General features: G+C 29.0%; 1 protein-coding gene across 6 annotated transcripts in view; it reads right to left on the minus strand.

Annotated features, from left to right (window-relative positions):
- The window catches only part of LOC107455203 (tight junction protein 1), a 383960-nt gene that overhangs the window by 11605 nt on the left and 353854 nt on the right, over positions 1-18501 (minus strand). For 4 of the 6 annotated variants that reach the window (XM_071177697.2, XM_071177706.2, XM_071177722.2 and 1 more), the window contains 8 exons: positions 16139-16275; positions 14953-15003; positions 13493-13588; positions 12738-12826; positions 8219-8429; positions 6190-6287; positions 2078-2335; positions 799-828 (listed from right to left, as the gene is read on the minus strand). In XM_071177697.2, the coding sequence (XP_071033798.2) occupies positions 799-828; positions 2078-2335; positions 6190-6287; positions 8219-8429; positions 12738-12826; positions 13493-13588; positions 14953-15003; positions 16139-16275 (970 nt within the window). The remainder of the gene's footprint in view (positions 1-798; positions 829-2077; positions 2336-6189; positions 6288-8218; positions 8430-12737; positions 12827-13492; positions 13589-14952; positions 15004-16138; positions 16276-18501) is intronic. The other 2 variants (XM_071177703.2, XM_071177713.2) reach the window with 1 other exon arrangement.

An 18501-nucleotide genomic window follows, 5' to 3' on the forward strand; every position in this document is an offset into this window, starting at 1 on the left:
AAATTATAAGAAAAAGTTATAGTTTCATAGTTTTATTGTAATCCTAAACTTGGCAAACATATTTCAATAAATAAGGACAATATTAATTCTTGAAAACGAAACAATTCTATGACCTTGCAAGAACATTGGATTTGATTGAACTACTAAAAATGGCACTTTTTATGCTGACATGCCCTTAAGAAATCTAATGTGAGATGAATTCTTACTCTTGTTTCACTGAAAATCGTCTGAAAGAAACAATATTTATTATTCTTTCATTAGTTTGTTTAAATGTAAACAAAAGACCTATGTCGGTTACAATTTTTTGCTGTAATTTTTACTAATTCTTATTACTTGCTAGGTGATTTTTTACTAAGTTTTGTTTTCTCATTTCATACTATTCAATAAAGCAAGCAAAAAGAAGGCTCTGCAAAGTGGTTTCAAAAGTTGACGATGTTGACATTTGTTCACGCTGGGAGCTTGACATCCATTTGTCGTGCAATCAGATGCAAACAGACTGTTTATACAGGGATATTGTTTTTGTTTATTTTAAACAAAAACTTGCAACAGAGTGTAGAATATGTACAGTATAGAAAATTTAATAAAAGATTAGTTTCAAGTTTAATATCAAAACAAAAAGAAATATTTAACAAAAAGAAATATTCAGATCAAGAGAACAAAACATTTTGAAATAACATTTCTATGGTTAAATTTTTCATAAAAAAAGGCACTTTCATATGAGATGTTAGTCAATTGTTACATTAGTTATTTTGAAACAAAAAAAAAAGAAATTGAAAGGAAAATATAAATGTCACTTACCCTTCTAAAGATGTAGAACGGGTAGAGAAGCTACCAAGGAAAGGAAAGGAAAGAAAAGTAAGAATAAAGGTACCATCACCAGAGAATTAATAAATTAATATTCTACGTTAGTCCAAGAAAAGTTAATTATATGAAATAAATATATATAGATATATCATTATTAGAGGATGTTAAACATTTTTTTCTAGAAATATTAAAAGAACTTTTTGAAAAGACATTCCGGCAGTCCATGGATCATGAAGTGTTTTGCCACACACAGATATTTTTTTATCCTGAAACCACTCTTAAACTTCCCACTCGATTGCAGAAATAAAATTTCTTGACTTACCCAAGTTTTGCAGGAAAATTTCGACCAACTTCCAGATTACAATTTCGCTATGCACACCAATATTTCATTAAAAAAATTGTCTTTCATTAAATGAACAAAATATGTTTACTGTTATTTGCTGTGAAAAAAAATTCAAAGTGAAGGTTTAAAAAATAAATTTTACTATATAAATTACTATATGTAAACCTGTTTCTGTACCAGTTGGAAAAATAGAAAATAATCAGTAAATAGGTAGCGTTCAACATCACAAGATCATACACAAAACAGAAAGGCATGTAACAACCCAACTAATTAAACTAAAACATATCCATTTTTTAATTATTATTTACGGCCTTTTCCTGTTTTTGTTACGTTTTTAGATTAAGAGTGCATTTTATAATCTTCATGATCATGGGGAGTGATAATTACTGAGTGTAAAAAATTGGCTCTACTCTTTTACTATGGCCTTGAAAATTACTGAACTTATTAAATAATATAATTTACATTTGGTATAAGTTTCATTTACATTCGGCAAGTGGGCTTACCAGTAAGCTATGCCAAATTCATAAGAATTTAATTTGTCAACTCCAAAGGATTTGATAAAATTTTTTTCCTTCAAAAAGTAAGATAGCTAAATAAATCTGGTTTTGAAGTTTAATCAATAACAAAAAAAAAATAATTAATGAAATATATAAATGAAAAATTTATAATTGTATATTATTTGAAGAGAAAAGCATGCATTTGTTTCTGAAGCTGCAAAATTGTCTTCAATTTTAATTTAACAGCTGCAACATCAAAAGTAATTTTCTCACAAATAAATGAAATAAAAAATAAACAGTTATTTCATATTATATAACATTAAGATGTCTTTATGAAGCAAGTATCTGTTCATACTTTCCGATAGTCAAGAAAATTAAATCGATTTTTTAAGCTAAAATCAGAAAAACATCTCTAGATCTTTTAATTGCTTACTTGATGGTGATGACTACTTCTTCCCAGTGTATATGAAGGATATCGATTGTATGATTTAGCATCAGCTAATTCCTCTGCTGCAGTTATGCTTGGATCGCTGGATGATTTCACCAACCTCCGATCTTTTTGTTCATTCGGCTCCCTGAAGCTGGATGTGCGTGCTTCCATCGAGATATCTAAATCACTTTCAGGTGACGAGGCATAGCTCAAACGGGAAGTCATCGGAAATAAGAAATCATCAGTAATTGCTTCATCAGGCTGTAAATATTAATATTATAACAATTTATGTTATGTGCTTCATGAATTTGCATATACAATGTACAAAATCCGTATATACCCGATAACAGAATTCATAAAGTAAAACTGCAGCAACAACACAACAACAACTATCTTTATAAATCTGAAATTGAGTTTGACCCTAACACAGGCAAAGATCATTATTATAAATATTCAGCTTAATTAAACTTAGAAAAATTAGTAAAGATATTAAAAATTTATATACAAAAAACTGTTGGCTAAATTTGTTTTAAATGAACAGAGGCAATAAAAAATTGAAATAAATCCTTACACAGTAGAAAACTAATAAACTTTCAGAAAAAATTTATTGGTTAGTTTTTATTCTTTGCAGTGTTCTCTCTACTCAGCTTTATAACTTTGACTAGAAACATGTTTAGGGCTGTTTTAGAAAAGTGTCTCAGCAACTTTTTCTTTATTTTTTTCATTATTAGAGATTAAAAAAATAATATGCGGTGTAGTGTAATCTGCAGTGCCTGCTGTCCTACAGGAGAATTTCTGCTACTGGACATGTATACATCACCTATATAGACATCATCCGCACATACAATATCATAGCAATTCATGCAAGTACTGTATATCATGAATCATACTGTGTACACAATATATGATATTTAATGATAATAAATCCCGAATCACTGTGCATAATAATTTATATCAATATATCATGATTCAGACTGTATAATATTGTAACAACTTGAGAAAGTATATTATGAATCTGTATATACATCATGGCAATTCATGGTAACACATTATTAATCATACTGTGTACACAATATCATTATAATTTATACTAATACGTCATGATTCATATTGTGTAACACTGCAATAATTTATGCTAGTATATTATGAATCATACTATATCAACAATAAAAAAATTATTACTAATACATCACGAATCATATTGTTAATACAGCATAACGTCAATTCATGTTAGTGTATCATGAGCCATGCTGTATATGCAATTTCATAATGATTAATGATGCTACATCATGAATCATACTGTTTGTACGATATCATGACAATGGACAACTAGTCAAATTTTCCTATTGTGATGTAACTAAATTAACTGTTAACTTTGCTTAAAGCCAAAATATAAATATTTTCCTCATAAAAGTCACTTCTTTACTCAGAATAAAAACAAAAACCAGTTCTGAAGCAAAGGAAGTGGTTTTTTCTTTCCTAATAAATACATAAAGCAAAGCTTGTTACTTAATAGAACTGGTTGAACAACTTTCGTTGCTTAAAAGATTGCCTTACTTATGAGGCAGTCATAAACATCAAACCAAAACAGTTAAGATGATCTGCCTCATTCGCATTCATGTAGGTATAACATGAGTCATAATATATGAACAATATCATAATAAACAATATATATATATTATGAATCATACTATACAATAATATTACATTTCATTAAATTATTATCAGTAACCTTTCTACAAAATAGTGCATAATAAATAGATTGCTATAAAAGTTCATGAAATGTATTACAAATTGCACTATATACAATATATCAGGTTGAGTAAAAAGTTTTCCGCCAAAAAAACTATCCTGTAAAATGATAAATACATAGAAAATCAGCAAAGCTAATGAGGATAGTAATCTCCATTCAAATCAACAATAGTCTGCCAACGTTTTGGCAACTTTTCAATACCTTCTACGAAGAACTGGGGGGTGCGCGAGTCCAGAAAGCGATCAACCTCATTTATGACCTCGTCATTTGAACGGAAGATTGTGCCATAAAGCTGCAGATGTGAAAACAGATAGTAATCCGAAGGCGCCATGTCTGGGCTGTAAGGTGGATGTTGCATCAAATCCCACTCCAGAGTGTAGAGGGTCCAGCCGGTCATTGCACTGACATGTGGCCGGGCGTTATCTTGATGAAAGAGAACCACCTTCCTTCTGAACTCGTTTTTTCGTTTTTCGAGAATGGCATCGCAAATTTTGATTAGCATATTGCTGTATATTTTACTGTTGCCTGTCCGCTTTTCAGGTGCTCCTTGTAGATAATTCCACGACAATCCCACCAGATACAGAGAAAGACCTTCTTGTTAGTTAGCGTTCATCTCGCAACCGAACCTTCTGATTCCCCGGGTGCTGACCACCCTCCTTTGCAGCTAGTATTGTTTTAGTATACCCATTTTTCATCACAGGTCACAATTCTGTCCAGAATGTTCTTTTTTCTTTGATCTCTGAGCAGAACCAAACAGGCCGCTTTTCTTTTGCTCTTGTCTTCAGCAGTCAATTCGTGAGGCACCCAGCGGTTAAACTTAAATGTTAGATTTATGCGTTTGAGGGCATTTACTATTGTTTTTTGGCAAACGTCAAGCTCTAACGCAATGGTTCGTGTTGAAACATTTCTCTCTTGATCAATAATTTGCTTCAATTGGTCACAATCAACCTCAATAGGGCGGCCAGAGTGTGGTTCATCTTCAATGTTGAAATTCCCATTATTAAACTTTCGAAACCAAACTTTTACTGTATCATAAGAAACAGTATTGAAACCTAAACTTTCACACATTTTCTTGTGGCATTCAGTTACACTGAGTTTATTTCGGAACTCATAGTACATAATCGTTCTGATCTGCTTGCATGATAGCTCCATTTTAAACACTTTTTTGGTGCACAAGATGATAAAGTTTTGACAAACAAATTACACACTTGTGTAGTTCCAAATTTCAGCTTTAAAATGCAAAAGCCTGTTTCAGAAAAGGGTAACTACCAAGGGAACGGCTGCTGCTGACACAGAGGTATCTTGCCTTGGCGGAAAACTTTTTACTCAACCCGATATCATAAGAATTAATGTAAATATATCAAGAATCTTCCAATGTCTAATTTAATTATTTGTTAATTTTCATGATGTAGTACAGTTATACATTTAGTATTGTTCAGTTAAGGTGATACCAATCTTAATATATACTACCCTACAATAGTGGAAGAAACACTCACAGTTTCTAAATTTCTCAAGAAATACTAAAAGGATTATTTTATAACTTTAGAGGTGTTTAGGTCATATGATTTCTTATATTTGTAATTAAAATTTAAAGCTTTTGGAGATTTGAGAGACTAGCAATAAATTATGAACAAAAACAAAAAACTTTTTAAATTTTCAAGATAATCAAAAGCAGATCATTTTCATATGCTACTAAATATAATTCAATAAAAAATTATTAAAATTTGTTTCTTAATTTTTTTCCACTCCTCATTAGTTTGAAAGAACTACTTTCAATGCTTACATCTGGTGCAATTTTCAACAAATTTCTTTCAAATTTCAAAATAATAATTTCGCTAAATTGCTCTAAAATTTTGTCCTAAAAATTGCTCTAAGAATTGAAAAATTGCTCTAAGAATTTTGTCCAATTTTATTGAATAGATTTAAAGTTACAGCAGAAAAATTTAAGACAAAAAAAATGTAAATGTTTTTTAAAAGTGTCCATATTTCCATAAATATTTAAGCAAAGTTTTAGAAATTATATGCAATAATTGCAAATAACAGTCAAAGTGATCAACACCAATCACAAGCTTATTGCCATATTTTCTGCCATAAAATGTTCAAAAATACATGTTTTGGTTTGCAATTGTGGGTCCTTCAAACCTCTGAAAGAAATATGAGAAATCACACAACATCATTTAGTTATAAAATAATCCTCTAAATTTTTCTTGAGAAATTTAACAAAAAAGGCCAAAAACTGAAAGTGTCTTTTCCATTACTGTAGGGTAGTGTATAATTACATATTAAATCTATAACTTAAATTAAATGAGAATATTTTATAATAATATACAGTATGCAAGAAATAAATGAAAATTAATCATACTTTAGCTTCAGACACCCATAATGGTTGTTTTTGTTGTCTATCAATTGTTTCTTGCAATTTCTTATACCAAGAATCTCCAGTAGAAAGGGAAATGGAAGCTATGATAAAATTGAAAAGAAAACAGTTATATAACATTAATAGAACAAAATATATTTTAAATTAGGTTAATATTAGTCAGCCCCTAAAACTGACAATACCTTGGACTTTAAATCTCAGTTAATTATTATTATTATTTATTTATTTATTTTTTTGTATAAAAATAATACCATTTTACCTACATTGTAAGGTACATTGAATTTTGAGTTAATAATTTTAAATATCATTCACTTTTTTTGAAAAGTATGTTCTTAATTTTAAGCTTTAATTTATAGATAAACTAAGATTTCTATAAACTATATAAAAATCTTATTTTTCGTATGAAGACACTTATGTCCCAAAACTTTATTTCATTAAATATTTTTAGATAAAACACAGCTTTTAAATTTTTAATACCAATTCCTTACAGAGAAAATGGAATTGGGTACTTGCAATTTAAGAAGAAGATTACTGATACCCACACATGTGACCTATGACGTCAGCGCAAGCTGACCCTTAACAAGCAAAATTACATGTTGAAGTTGAGCTAAGTTTCGTCACCTAAGTCAGAAAGTTAATTAAATACAATGCTGTATTGCTCATCAGATTTGATGAAACATAATTCTTTGTTGTCTACTTCAATTTAACTTAAAAACTTAAATTTATTATTTGTTTATGTATTTTATCGTAGCCGTTAAATTGTTTTGTGTACCTGACAACTTCGATGCATAATTAGTTTGCTTATGCTCTACATGGCTTTGTACCCGTTTTTGTGTTAAGTTAAAAATATATAGTAAAAGAATTGAAATCTTAGAGAAAAAATCTTTGTGTAAGAATATAGAATGTGTCACTTCAGAGAATTGATGCTTGACAGGCTTGGCTTAATCGATATAAAATGGAAAGAACAGTTGCTAACGTAAACAAATACCAAGTTTTGACAATCAATCAGGATCGAGATACCCACACTACCTCACTTGCAGGTATCCCATAGATGATTTACATGCATTTCTTATAACAAAATAAAACTGTAATTCTAAATATTATTTTAATAATATGTAGAATCATAAGAGAAATGTTTTAATGTGGGAAGCATGAGTGCCAACAAACAGAATTATTCTTACCACACACATTTCAATTAAACAATTTTAAAAAATTGTTTTGCATCAAAAAACAATCATGAGGATTGGAAAGCGGCAGCAAGCAAGGAGTTTGGCCCCTAGTGCTAATATAATTACACCATGTTGTTTAAAGTTACTTAATATAAATGATTTATTAACCTCAGAGCTGGTAAAAAGAAACATAAAATTTAAAATTTTTTCTCCATATATTGTCCATTTAACCTATGCATGAAAATTAGTTGAATAGAAAGCAGGTTATTTTTGTGCCTATTTTGTTATGATCAAAAAAGATAGTAAAAGTAGTATCTAAAACTAAACATTAATATTTTTTTTAATATATTACAGTTGCAAATAGCTCTTTATCTTATTAGGTATCAATAAATAATATATATAAAAAACAAAAGGTATGATATTTTAGATTTTAGTCTTTTGAATTAAGTTTGAGATCTCTCTGGTTCCAACCTATTCCAAAATTTTTGGCTATAGATTCAGTATAAAATATAAAAATTTTGTTAATTTTAAATTTGAAACTCTAACTGAGCACTTAAAACAGGAAGTGAATCTTTGGATACTTCAATAAAGAAAGAGTTAAAGCATATAGTAAGCCCCTTTGGTTTCAGTTCCTGAGTTTCAGTCAATAGTATTATTAGTGCAAGTACTTCACGAACTAACTGAAACAGTCTGTTTTCCAAGCCCAGAATATATATATATCAGAGAGAGAGAGAGAGAGAGAAGTATTAGAATAATGCACAGGGAATAAAGTAAACATCCTAAAATAATAAGCAGGAGAATAACAACCTAATAAAATTTAAGTGAAAGGGAAATAAAAAACTAACCTGTAAATATGTGTGACCATAATTTTTCTAATTTGCAGGCGTGCTCATAAAGCTTTCTTGAACTCTTGTAACTAGATTTTGCCCATTTGTTCCTGAGTTCTTTAATTATGTGCTTATTCTCAGCATGCATGAAAACTACAACGGGATAGAACTGTGCATAGTTAAGACGATCCACTGCACTTGGCGTGATGTCTAAAATGGCATGTTTTCCCTAAAACAGACAGTCCATCATAAATAAATCATAGAATAGATAGTTAATACAAAATTAACAATACTACATTAAAGTGAACTGTACTTATGATTAGTTTGCCAAAAGATGTTATAATATAATACATATTTTATCCTCACAAATAAAGTTAACCTATACTTATCTCGAGTCATACTTCATGCATATGATTTGAGTTTTACTCCTTAAAAACTTTACCAGGTGTGAAAATATTCTTTGTAACATTTTTGTTAAAAATGTTAGTTCTTTTACTGTAGCGAAATAATGATAATTTCTCTGAAAATCAGCCTACGAGTGTAGAGAGAGAGACTATGTTTTTTTCATGAATTTTAGAAATTTAGTGCTATTACTCTTAAATGGTGAATAATTGTAGCTGCTTTTGAAAGATATTTTTCAATCCAAAATTGCACAAAACCAGCTTTGGTTTAATTGGATGACCTTTCCAGAGTGTTTTGTGCTTTGAACAGTGGCGTGCCAGCCGGGGGGGGCAGAGGGGGCAGTCGCCCCCTCTGAAATTTTAGTGAGGGGGCAAACAATATATTTCGCCCCTCCTAAAATTTAAACATTCGAGAAAATAAAATCAAGTAAAATTCCAAGTAAAAAATAGTCAAAAAGTAAAATTTTAGAAAAAAGTAACTTTTTAGTTGAACTTTGTAGCTATTTTCCAAGTAAAAAACCTAATTTTCCTCTGAAATTAAAGTAAGAGGTTATAATAAATATGAAGGCAAGAAATAAATTTAGGTAAAATTGGTAATTTTAGGAAAAAACAATTTTTTTTTTTTTCAATTTTGAAGCTATTTTTCAAAAAGAAAACCTTATTGTCTTCTGAAATTTAATAAAAGAGCCTATATTGCGTTTCGCCCCTTCTGAAATTTAGACATTCACAAAAATAAAGTCAATTTAAATTAGTAAACTTAAAGGAAGAAAAAAACTTTTTTCAACTTTGAAGCGATTTTCTAAGAAAAAAACTTTATTTAATTCTGAAATTTAAATGAAGGGTGAGTAATGTACTTCGCCCCTCGTTATTTAGCATTAATCACTGCAATTTAGCATGTCAATTGGACTAATTAATGCGATGATTGCCAAATGCTGAACCAAAGCTTTTTTTTTTTTAATTTATCCTTGCAATTTGAAAAGGAACACGTGAATTATTATGATTCAAATTTGAGAAATTTAATTTGATTAAAAAATATTATTTCACATTTCTGTCAGTTAAGGTGATTGTCCTTAATAATCTCAATAATTATAAAATATCGAAAGGTAACTTTTCATTTTTTTGTAGTAAGCCACACGGGGTCGATTTTGAGACATCTCGGTAAAAACACATTATTTAGTAATACTTTCAACTATGCTAATTACCCCAATAATTACAAAATATCGAAATGAAACTTTTTAAGTGAATCCCTTCATCCGATAAGGAACACGTGGTCGAAATATGAGACTTCTAAATTCGAGGTAAACTAAAGCGTGTTATTTAGCATTATTTTTACTTAGGCTAATTACCCAAAAAATTACGAAAAATCGAAATGAAACTATTTATTCTATTTATCTCATAAAAAACACATGTTCCAAATTTTAGTTTTTCTTATTTCATGGGAAGTGAGAGAATGACTATTGACTTAAGGAGGAATTTGCGTTTTATACTTACAGATATTTTGGTGTTCTTCTTAAAAATATAGCACTGAGTAAGTGACCCATTTTTTCAATCTATGGCTAAATTCAATCCCAGTGATTATAATTTTTTTTCTTCTAAAAGGGTTAAAAGGAGGGGAAGAATGTAGTAAGAAGTCACTATCTCAACCCTTGAATACGCCATCTGGGAAGACCGGTTCCATGTCTTGGCCGTCCCCTTCCCTGTCCTCCTCTTCTCGGTTGTATAGGAATGAACTACGATATTTTTCCTTTTCTTAATATTTTTCGTATTTAATTGTCAAAAATACTTTTTTTAAATTTCGACGACACTTTCTTTAAGAACTATCTTCAATGTAGTATGGGTGGTGTTTTCTACACTAGGGAGCGCTGCAAGCTCGGGACTGCCTAAATTTCCGGGTTACTGTTTCAGTTGTATTTTACAGCCATTTGGCATCATTGTGTTTTGAGATTCTTGCAAACAATGCATTTGATTACTTATGTTTACAATGCTAACAATACTGTTTACAATACTAAAAGTGTTAACACTAACGTAAGATGGTGCACAGCTTGCAACACGAACAAACAGTAGTAAACAAATGGAAAGAGGCCAAATCAAGACTGCCAAAAAAGCGAGTTATTCAAAATCTAGCAACCATGTCACCTTTTTTAATAATAAATAACAAAATAACTAAAACAAATTTTCACTCCAAACTCCCCAGAATTACATAATAACATTAATATCTTACGAAATACGGCAGATTTGAGCTTAGAAATTATCTAATTTATTTCTTTTATTGAAAACAAAATTATCCGTTTGAAAACATCGCCTATCAGAATAACATGTCGTAAGCAGCTGCAAACTTTTTAACCGGAACTAGAGTAGGTCCCGAGCTCGAGATTGTTTACATTTCTATTAAAAACATCATCCATTTAGTTTCCTAATTTAGAAGTTTTAATCCTGTTGAAAATCAAGACAGAAACTAACGCACTTACTTCTCCTACGACTCTCCATGCGCTAAGGTGAAAATTTGGGAAGTGTTGCCATAGGTAGAGAGTTTTACTCTACGCCACCTGTAGCCCATTTCGATCGCCAATATAGCGTGGAGAATATTTTGTATTCTATGCATGTCAAGATTATTGTTTAGAGAACACTTTGCAAATTATATAAATGCATTCTTTCCAGGTACCAGAAGGATCAAATATATGGTGCCACGCATGGTGGAACCCACATGGACGCTCCCTGTCACTTCGCAAAGGGACGCTGGTGCGTATCTGATATACCTCTGGAGCGACTGGTTGTCCCTGCCGTAGTAGTAGACGTAAGCCAAGAAGTCAATTCTGATTCACATTTAACGAAGGACCTGCTACTGGCATGGGAAGATAGTCATGGCCAAATACCTGACAATAGTCTCCTGCTTGTCTATACCGGATGGTCAAAATATTGGCCAGATCGTCTGAATTACACTGGAACGGAAGAAAAAAATATCTCTGCGCTAAAATTTCCTTCCATTAAGGCAGAAGCAGCGGAATGGTTAGTCGCCAAACGAAAGGTTGTTGGCGTCGGAATAGACACGATGTCGGTAGACATTCCAAATGAAAGACCGTCAACTCATGTGGCTTTGATGACGAACAATATTTATGGGCTTGAAAACGTGAATAATTTGGACCAGTTGCCATCAACCGGTGCAATGGTATACGTCATGCCGATGAAGCTCAAATCGGCAAGTGGTGCTCCATGTCGTTTACTAGCTCAAATTCCAAATGGAATGTTTAACGGTGGAAATTTTAATGGGTTACCAGGAATGAGTATATATCTGATTATTTTCATTGCTACAAGTTACTATTACAGGTTTTCCAATAGATAGTTCTAGTTATGTCTTCAGATTGTGTAAAATAGAACTTCAAGAAACGAAGATTATAAACACTATCTTAAAAAGCTTCGATTCATATCATTTTTTTCTCTCCACAGTAAAAAGATCATAGAAATACACTGGAAATAAAAAATGGGACATTGTCACATGAGCTTTGCTGACGGAAGGGCGGACATTTATACATTTTAATCTACTTATTTGCTTTGTTAATATTTTTTGTTTTGACATTTTTTTCGGGTTTTCTTCATTAACTTTTTCCGTATTTGGTGCAGAGGTTTCTTGGGTCGATGGGAAAGGTTTTTATAGTCCTTTGAACATGTAGTTAAATGACAGAAACAAAAAAAAAAAGAATACAAAAAATTTACTCTTCATACTTTTTAATTTTTTTTCTTTTTTTAGAAAACTTAAACCAGGAAGGTTTAAGTTTTTAGAAAAAACCTGGAAACTAAACCTGGTTTAGAAAACTAAACCTGGTAAAGAATAGGTGTTAACTCATAATGATTGAAAGAAAATATGGGATATTTTTTGGTTAAATCTTTAAGCAATTTCACTGTGCTTACTTCATTTTATTTATCCATCAGTTATAATGTAATGTGTTAAAATGGTGTCAATTAATAAACATAATCACTGCTTTGAAATATACCCCACTATATTAAAATACCCCACTACTTAAAAATAAATAGAAGCATGAAATTGCTCTCTAAAATTTTTTGCTCTAGATAACACTGATTACACACATATTTGTTTAATCAGAAAACTTATTATTGAAATTCTGATAGGAAATACACACCTTATCAATGACATCTCTAATGGCACTCAAGCGAATAATCCCAGGAGATTTAAGGTTACTTTGCTCATCTTCTAATTGATTGTCAGATTCTGAAATAAAAAATATGCATAGTTTTTCAGGGTATAACAGTTGTGTATATAAGTGTGTATAACAAGAAGGTTTGTATAATTGAATAAGAAAAATTTCTCTTTATTACTCATATATGTATTACAATATTTTGTCATCTTGATACTATATGACCCACAAAAAGAATACTTTTAATATTGTGTTAAAGATATGAAAGTCTTCCCTTGCAAAACAATAACTCATATGTATCAAATATACTCATATGGATCACTAACTTTAGTTATAACTCTTTTTCACAGATTTAATTTTCCTTCAAATTTGCTTTCAAATGTTTTTCTTATTAACAATAAAAAAAAGTACATAGTCAATTCACAAAATTAAAACTAATTGTGGTGGCAATAAATAAGTGAAACATTCATTATTCCTAATCAAAATGAAATTTTGATATCTATTAAAGACAGTATGACCCCTGATATTGCAAGAAACAAAGCGCATTATACAAAATTGAGCTTACAAAACATATTGTAAATAGCTAAGAATCTTAAATAATAAATCTAAAAATAACTACTAACATAGAACAAAAATAAGTTATATTTTTTTTCAGAATTAATATTTATGTTTTAATAATTTATCTTCTAAAAAAATAAAATAGAATGCTAGACAGAGAAGTAAAATGCAATAATACATACGAGGGGATGCATAACATCCAGGGTAGTCTTTAAGAAGCCGCTCTTTCACAACATCAGTTATTGGACCAAAAAGAACTACAGGCCGGATAAAGCCAGCTAAAAAAATTATAGATTGAATTATTTATTAATTATAAAATTATGAACTGAAATAATTTTAATTAAAAAACAAATATACAGGATGAATAAAATGAAAAAGTCAATTAAATGAACAAAAATTCAATTAAAAAAATCTCATTTTAAAATTTTGGTAATTATTATGGCCATGAAAAAAAGGAGGGATTAAAATCATTAAATAACAGTTCACATGTCTAGGAGGACTGGAATGCTTTTTGTTATAAATTGCTATAAGTTTTATTGTCTAACAGACTAATTATAGATAATTTACACCCCTTTTTGTTTTTATTGACTTCAATAATGATTAGTCAGAATCAGTACTGAATGACAACAATCATTGTTGTCATTCCTACTTTAGGAGTTGCATTGAATGCAATACCTAAAGTAGGACCTAAAATTGTTACTTGCCAGCTTACTTTTGGTAAAAAAATGATTTTGACGCCTTTGGGTTGGCCTTCCAAAGAAGAAAATTGTGTAGTTAGGAAAGGGAAATAAAGAAACAGTTCAAGTATTTAAACCCGAATCTCTTCAACGAAAAAGTAGGCGCTGTGTAGACAGAGAAGGCGAAACTCAAGGTTATGTTCGTGTCAGTAAAATTAGCTCATAAGTTTAACGGTAAAGAATGTTCAGTTGGATTTTAAATTTGCTCCAGATAAGATTTTTATGCTACTCAACCACTGATCACAATTTATGTGAGAGACACTTCAGCTGTCACAATAGACAGAAGACAGTTCACAGAAATTCTTAGAATACTGGGACACTTGATGATAGATTAAGAATTTCTATTCATTGACCCTCCTCCTCAACATTGTTTGATGCTAAGCATGAAATTGTCATATGATATTTTTGTGGCAAAAAGTAACGGTATAATAATATAACATGCTAATCATATGGGCAGTTCTTAGTATCAAAAATTATAGGCATTTCTAATGTTTCAAATTTTAATACTGTTTGCATTTTAATGATGTATGTAGATAACATTAGAACCATTGAAACTTTTTTTTTTAGCTATTATCAGTGTTTATAACACAATAAATGTTTTATATTACAGTTGTGAATATTTTGAAAATAGCTTATGTTTTTCATGAAAACAAAGGCAAGCAAAATTTTAATCTGACTAGTGCTTCAGAACTGAAATTTTACACCCTGACTTTAAAATGTATATTTTTTTTTTGTTTTTACAGTGTTCCAAAAATATAAATTAATAGAACATCTTGTATTATCATCATGTCAAAAAAGGCAGGATGTTCTTCATAAAACATCCCACATAAAAAATATTTGAATAAAATGATGAAAATTGATTGCATAAATTGATTAAAATTATAATGAACAAAAATAATACTTACGTTGTTTCAATACAACTCTTTCATAGGGAGGAAATCTTGTAACTGAGTCAGCTATAACAAAAATATAAAATAAGATTTAAATAATTGAAAAAAATAACAAGATCAGTTTATGTTTCAATACTTGTTAAAAGACAGCTTGTAGGCACATTTCATTAAAATAAAAACAAATATTTTATTTTGGTTCAAATTGTTTTTACTATTTACACTTGAAATCCCAAACTCAGTTTACAACATTATTAAATTGAAAAAAAAAAAAAAAACTTTTTTTAACCATATCACACTAGTATGGAGAAAATAATTGAAAACAATGTGAAAATAATTTTAATTTTCTCCTACTTTGAACTTTTTTGCAAAATGAACTTCTTTTGCATTACTATGAATAGAATTAGAATAAAATTGTAGACATAATATTCATACAAGAAAAATTTGTGCCTGATTTGTTTCTGAATAACAGCTAATAAACATTGAATTAAAATAAAATTAACACACATATTTTATTCCAGTTATATTAGACTGATTAAAGTATTTTGAAAAAAAGACATACATTAAGAAGCTATCATATATAGCATATTAGAAGAAACTTACATTAAAACATAGGTTAAAAAATCTAAGATGTATACAGCAAAAACAAATTTGGCACTAAAGATAGAAACAATTGAAGTTATATTTACAACCCTTATTAGTGTTCTAATTGGAATGGCTGGTCACACATTAAACAAAAATGCAATATTCCAATCCCTGCAGGATTCTATTCAACATTTTATTAATGGTATTGATTGGAAGTGGAACTATTGCACTGTTGCATGCAATATGTTGTATGTACTAATATAATATTGCACTGTTGTACAGTGCTTAGAAAATGAATTTTTCTTCTTTTTTTTTAGTTAATTGCAACTGCAAATATCTTTTTTTTTTATATATAATGATTGCTAACTAGTTTCAAAATGTAGACTTGTAAACAATCCTTTATAAAAGAATAGTTTAACTGATGAAAAATTGAAAACATTTTATTACAGTACTTTAAATTTAAAGTAACAAATGAAAGTTACTTTATCAAAAACAGAGATTTCAGAAAAACGTAATTAACATTCAGTGTTGGAAAGTTTCTTACAGAATTGAAAAAAAAAAAAAAAACAGAAATCTTTATGATTGAATTCAATTATAACTTTTTAAAGAAAATAATTACCAAGAACAATATCTTCCCAATGGTCTTTACATAATGATTTAGAACGTCTTGCCCTTCGACGAAAGAAACTTCCTCGCCCACTTTCTTCATTTTCTTTTTTAGAAGATACATTTTGAGATTGCGCTAATTCTTTGGCTCTATTGAAAAAAAAATAGTAATTTAAGTAATAATTAGGCAACTAATTGACATTTTAAGCATTCATCACATTTTGTTAACCAAAAATTAACAAACTAATAATTACAAAAACAATTTCATACATTTTGTACCAAATATTTAATACCCAATATAGTAAAAATTAGGCCTTTACAAAAATAAGTATTTTGAAATTAATACTTTACATATTTCAATTGTAAATAAGAAATATTAATGTATAAATTTCCAATAAATGCAAAAAAATTTGAAAGTAATATATGAAAGAAAAAAGTTGAAGATTTCAAATTAATGTTTAAATGAGGAAAAAACAAAAATGTTCGAAATCTGAGAAATTACAGAACTGAAAGGTGAACGTAATAAACAACAAGACAGTGTTGGTAAAACAGAGAGAGTTTGAAAGACATCTTGAAGTTTAACCCCCAAATTGAACTTTTTTTTTTGTATCATGTTCATTTTCCTGCACTGTACTTGGTCAGATTTTAGCACTTCTGTTTTTTTTCCAGCTTAAATATAAATTTGGGACTTTTCATTTAAATTTTTCATTTTCTACCTGTTTGATAAAAAATCAAAATTGCACATTGAGGGCTGCCTTAACGAAATATCATGCATTTCATATCTAATGACTAAAACTTAAAATTTCTTACTTTTATTTTAACTAATATCCCTACTAAGTATCTTAAGTAAAAACTGAAATTATGTTTTTATCTCATAAACTCATAAGTTGCAGAAAGCCCAGAACTAATTAAACACATAAAATTGTTGTAAATAAGCAAAAGAAAGCAAAAAGTAATTAAAGCATTAGATATCAATAAAAAGAACATAGTTGAAAAAAATTATTTGGGAATAAAAAATAAATTTTAATTTAAGTTGTAAATAAATGGCATAGAAACTATAATATTAAGTAAAAACTAAATTTTAATGTTTCATCTTGTTACAAACTACATTGAAATCAGAGTGAATAATTTTAATTTTTAAATTTTTATTAAAGTTTAATGTTGATTGCTTAAATTAGACTAAAAACAGAATATATATTTTAGAATATAATGAAATTGAATATATAGTAAGAAGAGCAGCACAAAAAAATTCATAATAAAAGAATAATGAAAAAGTATTTTAACGTACTGAAGTATTTTAAAGTACATAAAGTACTGAATTTATGAACCTAAAAGAGCAAAATTTGTCAGAATCTAAGGAACTGCAAAAATATTTTCAAAATAACAGTAAAGGCCATAAAAAGTATCACGATCTCTAAAAAAATACAATATGATTTCCAATATGCTAAATTTATTCAAAAATGCAATAAAATATTTACAAAATGAATTAATTAGAGGATTCAAAATTATCTTTAAAGCGGCAACGGAAGATACAAATATTCTTATTAGCAAGCAAATGTTTTCAAAATAATAAATAAAATTTTTTTTTGAAAGGTGGATGAATTTATATGTAAAAGTAGCAGCATTCCACTAAAGTACAGTACAGAACCCGTTATCCGGAAATCAGAAAACCGGAAAACCAAAAAACCGGAACGAAATTCAATACATTTTCCCGCCATTTTTTAAAAAAAGAAAATTTTTCCTCATAAGATTTTAGGATTTTTCTTTCTTTTTTGAAAGATGTTCACCTTACCATCATTTTGGAAATAATCATTAGTGTATTACTTCATCGTTTTTTCCTCTTTTTAAGATTATTTCCACAAAAAAAAATTTTTTTTTAGTTGGATTTAACAATAAAAAAACGGTTTTTTGTAGCGATTCAGAAAACCGGAAAAATCAGTTATCCGGAATAGCGATGGTCCCGATCGTTCCGGATAATCGGTTCCCTACTGTATTTCCAAAATTATAACACTTTGTAAAAATATTTTTAAATAGAGACGAGTATATATAAATATTTACGTAAGTGGTAAATATAGAAATATTTTCAAAAATGTAATAAGCTGAACCAATATTTCTAAAACAATAAAAGTATACACTAAAATGCTAGAAAAATCTAATAAACTGCACAAATTTTTAAAAGATAGTTCGCTGTCATTAAAATAAAATGAGTAAAATTATGTTGAAGAAATTTCCTACAGCAGGTAGCAAAATGCAATTTTATATCTCAAAGAGCAGTGGCATACACACATATAAAAAGACAGTATCATAACATAGATTAAAAAATTATATAATAAACATTGTGTTGCATAGATTTATATAATAAATTTAAAGGGAAAT

Source organism: Parasteatoda tepidariorum, chromosome 3, assembly GCF_982258835.1.
Source record: "Parasteatoda tepidariorum strain Cologne lab strain chromosome 3, Ptep-v5.0, whole genome shotgun sequence".
Lineage (NCBI taxonomy): Eukaryota > Metazoa > Arthropoda > Arachnida > Araneae > Theridiidae > Parasteatoda > Parasteatoda tepidariorum.